At 31.7% G+C, this 7179-nt stretch overlaps 1 protein-coding gene across 3 annotated transcripts; it reads right to left on the reverse strand.

Annotated features, from left to right (window-relative positions):
- Positions 1–1039: 1039 nt before the first annotated feature.
- On the reverse strand, positions 1040–5620 carry LOC127091833 (G-box-binding factor 4). 3 transcript variants are annotated; one of them, XR_007792017.1, is made up of 5 exons: positions 4830–5620; positions 4640–4711; positions 3844–3873; positions 1774–1871; positions 1361–1590 (listed from the first exon to the last, which is right to left on the reverse strand). XR_007792017.1 is itself a non-coding variant. In XM_051030546.1 (4 exons), exons 1-4 carry the CDS (start codon positions 5385–5387, stop codon positions 1510–1512), a joined length of 741 nt encoding a protein of 246 aa, XP_050886503.1. In that variant the 5' UTR covers positions 5388–5620; the 3' UTR covers positions 1040–1509. The 3 variants fall into 3 exon arrangements, 1 of the variants encoding a protein (XP_050886503.1); XR_007792016.1 differs by lacking the exon at positions 1774–1871 and adding an exon at positions 3650–3734; XM_051030546.1 differs by lacking the exon at positions 1774–1871 and having other exon boundaries at positions 1040–1590.
- Between the last annotated feature and the right edge of the window lie 1559 nt (positions 5621–7179).

The following is a 7179-nucleotide window of genomic DNA, read 5'->3' on the forward strand; positions in this document are numbered from 1 at the left end:
ATTAAGGGTATGCGTCAATTGATCTGACACCTACGCCTTAACATTTTATTTTATTTTTAAAGTAAGATAATTTGAGAATTAAACTGAAAAGTGGGTTATTTTAGAAAAAAAAATTGAAAATTTAGGTTATTTGAATAAAAAAATTCTCATTTCATGAATTTTTAAATAAAGCTTCCCACTACGGATATGATGTTATGAATATAGTTAATACTTCTTATCCATACATAGCAGTTCAATGAAATAAATAACTATAATGGTCAAATAAGAAATTTATACAAAGAATAAATAAAATCTATTAATAATAATATGCTTCTTTCACATTTTAAACACTTCTTGATTGACATTATTTTTTACCCTTTCTGGAGGGTTACAAGGGTTACAAGACTTAATTATTTATTTCTTTTCTGCTTCCATGTGGTTTATCAATATCATATTTCCCAGATTATGTCAAGATTCTTTACTAGTATACGATAATTGGTGATAAGTGCTATAATGTTATTGCAGCAGCAACGGTAATTAGGTCCCATGCAATGAGAGGAAAATAGACACGTCTTTCTCTATGGTAGCAGCTTTGTTAAGTACAACAAATGGTCCCATTAAATTACGGATGATGAAACCACCACAGGATAGAAAAAGACGAGGAAGCTTCATATTTCTTGTCCTATATCTACCGTGTCTTTTCCCCTTCTCTATCAATCTATTTTATAATCTATAACTAAGCTTTCTGTGTTTTACACTTAGTGTAGTGACAACCATAAACACGGCAACCAAAATATTAAGAAACCATATTTTGATTAAAAAAATTATAGTAAATCTTTGAAAGTAGTAAGTATTTTCCTTGAATGCAAAATTCAACAGTTTATCTATGTTAGCCTAAGATACCAAAACAAAAATGCATCTATTTATGCCTTTGGACTGTCAAATTTTTGCTTATAATGCAGTATATTCACTGCTGCATAACCTTTCGAAGCATTTGTCTACTTATCTTCTTTAAATGCAAACTACACAGCCTTAATATCCGCGACAAGAGCACAATCAGTTGGTAAAATTAAGCTAAATTTCAACTCGTCTCCATGTTAATAAGTTATCTTCACAAGCACAGAAGTTTCAAGACCGAATGACGCTGATCACATGAATAATTTCTATAAATAATATTTTTCCTAAATAATCTCATTTCTAAACCATGCCTACATTATATACTCGTCTACAATCCCCTTGCTCTCTACTAGCATTACCTTTGACATTCAGTACAGGGGTGAGACCGGGATGCCTATTTTCTATCTAAACTACATGATCCACCTGATAATTCTGCTTTTATCTCAGAATAAACAAAAGCTGATTCTTATGTTAATCGCCATTCAGGTTTTGATTCCTTCTATCTCCTTTTATCATTAACCATGTTAATGTTGAAACTAACCATTATAACTTAATAAATAATGATTAATTTGCCCCTTTTATTATTTCCCACAATCTTCAGCTTTCACATCCTGCACCACTAGCAAGTATGATCTACCATTGCAACGATCGAACCCTACGGAGTAGCCTTGGTGGCCTTCGCTGCTCTGCAACAGGAATCACGTTTTCCATAAGCTGCACATAAATAAACCAGGTCAGTTGTCATCCAATCACTATCTATACTATAGCTAACATCTATTCTACATTGACAGTATTGCTTGTAGTGATGACATGCTTGTAGCTAACAACTAAAAATACAATACTAACAACTAACAAGCTTCATAAAGTGATGAAACAAAACACACTTGAAAATCATACTTGCCAAACTAATGCTTTTGCATCTCTTAAACCTTTCGGTGTATCAGAATCTGAGTTGACTTCCCTATTCTTGATTTTCCGTATCAAATACAAGCAACCTTCATGAACCAATAAAACATGTGCATTCATAATAACTACTTAGTGAAGTGTAGTACATTGTACATTATCTCTTTCAAATTTAAAATAATATTAAAAGAAAAATTATTTAAAGAAAAGAATATTCTTTTTTTGCAGACAAAAGGGGTAGAATATTCAGTTATAAAAATAATTTATTAATGACAGACAACACTTACAAATCATTGAGAAAATTATGTGAGTTAGAACACACCATATTATCTAGTGTGTTTAAAATGAATTTTGAGAATTCTAAATTTTTCATTGTGTTTTGAGATGGCTGATTCAAATATTATACAACCAAAATCTTTTCTCCCTAGGTGGTCCTGGTTAATTTACATGGATCAAATAGTTTCATAATGTTCTGCCATGGACCATATATACAAATAAACAGTTTAATTATATATCTCTCATTATAGCTTGACATGTAGTTTTCTTTAGTCTCTCTTTTCCTTTAACCATTATTAACTTTGAATAGTGGTGCACAGAACAGTCCCATTCCGCTAAAGCAAATAGCACACATTGGAATTCTAAATATTTTATATAAATAAATAAAAATTAATACACAAAACAAATCTAAATGCTCATAATAATAAAACAAAAAAACTTTAGATTCATAATTAACAATGGTAATACCCCAAACCTACCCCTATAACCTTATAATTTTAAGCCAATTTTGGGGTTTACAACCCCAATAGTGACGCTATAGTGGCCACACAACAAAAAACAACTTGCAGCTAGCAGCCGCAAGTGTGTAGAGGAAGCATCTGTGATACAGAAGATTCTAGCATTCAGCATATTTCAAGACGTACACTCATAGAGTTCCTTAACTGCCAACTAGGTGCAATAAATAACCTGAGGTCTTCTAGAACATTCTGTTAATAATAGTAAGCAGCCCACAACTGTCGTCTTGCTGCATAAATGGATACCTGAACGTGCTTTGGTGGTATGCCAGTAATCCCTCTTTCTAAGCAAACTAGTTGATGCCCTCTTCATCGGTAGGCAATGAAAGGTACACCAATGACACTTGGGGAGTAGAATCATATGGAAACAAAAAAAAAACTTTAACTCTGATGCAAGAGATAACAGGTTATCATCGCGACTTTGTGGCCATTGCGGGTTTTTCTGTGATTTATAAACGCAATGCACTTGCAGGATGATACCGCTGTGGACCACATCATGTGATGCGGTTTGCAGTTTAAAATCCTTACCAATGCACTTAATCAACAGTTTTTTGTTGGACTGATTAGTGAAATCATAAAGGATCTCTATGAGTTTACTTCTTGGAATATGATTATGCCTCTACATATTTTATTGTTGGGTCTGTGTGTTAGAATTTTAAGTGCCCTCGTTTCGGCCTCTACACACCAAATAATGATTCAAAATTTACGCTTTATTAAAAGTAAGCAATACAACCCCCAATTCTTTTGAGTGTTGGTTTAAAGTTTTTTACAAATACTAAGGATCTTCAATATATTAAATTTCATCTTTTTCTTGTGATACTCTTGACTGTTTTTATCTCATCCTAAGTATTTTCCTTTTTTCAATAAATAGTTAAAAGTATTATTGACAAGAAAATAGTTAATATCACTTTGAACTTTGAAAATTACGGATAAATAGTAATATAAAAAAAACATTTAAAAAATGAAAGGAAGGAGTTGTATTTAACAAATTTGAAAAAATACTACACAAATTCGAGATGCTTGATGTAGAAGAAACCAATAGCATAATGAAAATAAAAGTGGATAGGAAAAGTCCTCACATTTAAGAATGAAAACTCAAATTAAATTTGTAGAAGATGATTATCAGCCATGACAACATATTCATCGATAGCAAGCAACCTTCAGCTATGGTATCAAATGGGAAAGGATTTCTTTAAACAATGTGCGAATTATCACATATATTGTATTGTTTACCAAAAGATCTAAAACAAAGAATAATAGCACAAATCAGTACCTGTTTGAACCTTTCCTTTTTCCTTTCAGCCTGCACAACAATGTTTTCTGTTAGATATCCTGGGGGAAAAGTGAAATAATAACTATAATAAACTCCAAATCGAAAAATGCAGGACTACAAGCATGAGAGAGACAAAAGTTGTAACCCAAAGTGTTCCAAGAAACATTCAAAATTTAAACAGCGAGCAATAAAAGCACAAGTAGCATGTGCCGAGAGAACAAATATAGGAACTTCATGCCTCAGACACAAATAGAATGAAAATTTTACAACTGGATTCCGTTATTGACATAATCCATGTAAAACTAATTGAACATCCAAAGGAATAGTGATTTTGTTGTTTAAAAAAAAACAAAAGATTTTCAATAATGGATATTGGTTATTTAGCATTTCTGTGAACAAACACCCGTTGAGTGCACTTAATACAATTTAGTCTCTTAATTAAATAAGCAGATGAACAGTTCAATTTCAGCACAGAACCAAAAAAAAAAAGTGAATTGAGTGAATCATCATTTTAGTCTTTAGGATTGTAAGCATCAAACAATTTAGTTCTTAAATGTTAGTACAAAATTTCAAAATTATCCACTAAATTCAAAATCTCCAATCCAAACCCTACTCTTAATCCTACCAACAAAGTTTAAGGATAGATTAAATTGAGCCAATGATGACTTTCACCATTATGGAAATTTACAAGACTAAATTACTTGGTAACTGCAATTGTTAGACCAAAATTGTGATCGATCCACTTGGAGTGATTTATAAATAATAAAAATCTGGGGAAGGACAGAGATAAAATCACCTTTTCCTTGATCAACCTGTCATTTTCCTCCTCTAGTTTCACAGCCAAAGACTCCAATTCCACTTGGTAAGCCTAAAATCCCACAACTCAAAACAAAACAAAAGTCAAAAACACACATCACAAGAAATAAAGGCACGTATCAGTGTATCACACACAAAGCAAAAAAAATAAAATAAACAATGAATACCACCTGCTTGCGTTCCCTAGACCTTGCAGCAGATTCTCTATTTTTTATCATTCTTCTTTGTCTCTGCTGAGCAGCCTTGTCCAACTGCTCCATAACCGGGCGTCCTCTCTTACCCTTCCCACCTTCAACCACCTCTACTCCATTCCCAAACCCTGCCACAGACCCTTCCACACTCTCAATTCCTTGAAAACTCGCATCCAAAGAAAACACACCACTCCCACTGAGATTCTCCGTCATAGGTATACTCATCTTAACATCACCATCCACGTCTTCACCGTCAACCGCACCGGCTTTCACGAGAAAATCCTCAAGCGTCATCATCTCGTCCGGAATCTCCTCCTTACACTCCCTGTGATCTCCGGCGACAATATCTCTCCAAACATCGTCAACCGTTCTCGGAGTTGCTACCGCGTCAGCCAGTGAGGTTTGATCCGTGAAGAAGTTGGAAGTGTCGGGAACGGAGAGGAAATTGGATGTGGTGAAATGAGGTTTGGAAGATGGAGACGAAGGTGTGTCGGAGTTGATTGAATTGGAAGAAGACATGAGCTTGGAGGACGCCATGGGAGTGTAGATCTAGAATTTGAAGTTAGTTAGGGTTTTTGGAATTGGGATGGTTCTTGGTTTGTCTCGATCTTGGAGCTTGAGACAGAGTACGAACTGCAGACTGACAATCCCAACGCCCTCTTCACAATTGCCACCTGTACAAATTCTGTTTCATCTCCGAGAAATTAAATACTGCTAGTACTACTAGTACTTCATGATTAATGCTTGGTAAACGGCCGTCCCTATGAGCGCCACGATATTTATTGGTGGTCCACGGTTTAGTTTCGTTTAGTTTATAGTTTAATCATCATATTTTACGCCTGTTATTAAATATATTAAAGTAATATTGCAAATATTTTACTACTAGTCTAATAGAATAATGTTATTATTTCATCATTCTTATATCAAATACTTACCCCGTCATATTTATACCGTTAATAATATTTTTATTTTTTATAATATTTTTAAAAATTATTTTAATTTTTAAAACTATTTTTATAATATAAATATAAAATTTATGATTAACCAATTATATTATTGTATTACCAATAAGTTATTCGAGATTAAAGATAGTGTACGTAAACTTTTTTTACACCATCATTCAATAGAATTATAACGTTCTGTCATGTCATATCGGTATTTTAAAATTAAACGTATGATTTTGCAGGATGCAGATCTCTAATTGGTTGACCGTGTAAAAATATTTTACACTGTCAGTGCATAGTTTTTTTTTCTCAAATTATTAATCAAGAGATTAATTGGAATACACTGTCAGTGTAAAACCATTTTACACTATCATCCAATTAAAATTATCCATTTTGACATGTAAGCATGTAATTAATAATAAATATAATAATTATTATTAAATCATAATAATAACAATTTCTCCACGTTTCTCTCTCTCAAATTATAAAGTTTCAACAATCGGTAGAAGTTCATAAATTATTCTACTTAAATTTAATATTAAAAGAAAAAAAAAACAAGAAAAAATTGGAAAGTCACACAATCATAAAAAAGAAGAAAATATTATTAGTTTAGGGTTTAACCTCATGTATGTAGAGATTTGCAAATATAGTTTGTGAGATAAATTTTGTGAAAGTATAAAGATCAATTTTGAATAGATGGATGGAGTGGGGGAAGAATAATAGAAGTAACTGAAATGAGAAATAAAGGGAGTGAGAGAAAAGTGGAAGAAGAAAGAGAAAGAGAGTGAGAGAAACGTGAAAGAAGAAAGAGAAAGAGAGAAACGTTGAGAAATTGTTATTATTATGATTTAATAATAATTATTATATATACTTTTAATTACATGCTTACATGTCAAAATGGATAATTTTAATTGGATGATAGTGTAAAATGGTTTTACACTGACAGTGTATTCCAATTAATCTCATTAATCAAATATTTTACGTATAATTTGTTAATCAAATTTACTATTTCATTAATTAATAAATTATTTGAAATATAATAATTAATCTTCACACTCTATTAATCAATTTTATTTATTTTATTTTATATATTTTATAATTTAATATTAGAACTTAGTTAATAGAGTGTAAAGATTGATTATTATATTTTATATTTTAATGTTAGAATTTAGTTAATGTTAAATATTTTATTGATTAATCAGGTACTAACCATTTTTTATAATAGAAATTATGGATTCAAAGTTTCTTATAGTGGTTCATAACTTCCAGTACGATAGAGAGGGGGATGACTTACATAGTTAACACTAATCATTTCTCATTCAAGCATCATTTTCCACTCTCATACTAACTAGAATGTTAGTGTTAACTATGTAAGTCATCCCCCT

The sequence above is a fragment of the Lathyrus oleraceus genome, chromosome 6 (genome assembly GCF_024323335.1).
Source record: "Lathyrus oleraceus cultivar Zhongwan6 chromosome 6, CAAS_Psat_ZW6_1.0, whole genome shotgun sequence".
NCBI lineage: Eukaryota > Viridiplantae > Streptophyta > Magnoliopsida > Fabales > Fabaceae > Lathyrus > Lathyrus oleraceus.

What these genes read in the sequence shown, in the direction of transcription:
- LOC127091833 (XM_051030546.1), bottom strand. Translation starts at nt 5,387, where the DNA reads ATGGCGTCCTCCAAGCTCATGTCTTCTTCCAATTCAATCAACTCCGAC. An exon ending in GGTCTAGGGAACGCAAGCAG is followed by an intron (nt 4,712 to 4,829) that starts GTGGTATTCATT and finishes GTGGGATTTTAG; the next exon opens with GCTTACCAAGTGGAATTGGA. An exon ending in ACAGGTTGATCAAGGAAAAG is followed by an intron (nt 3,874 to 4,639) that starts GTGATTTTATCT and finishes ATTGTTGTGCAG; the next exon opens with GCTGAAAGGAAAAAGGAAAG.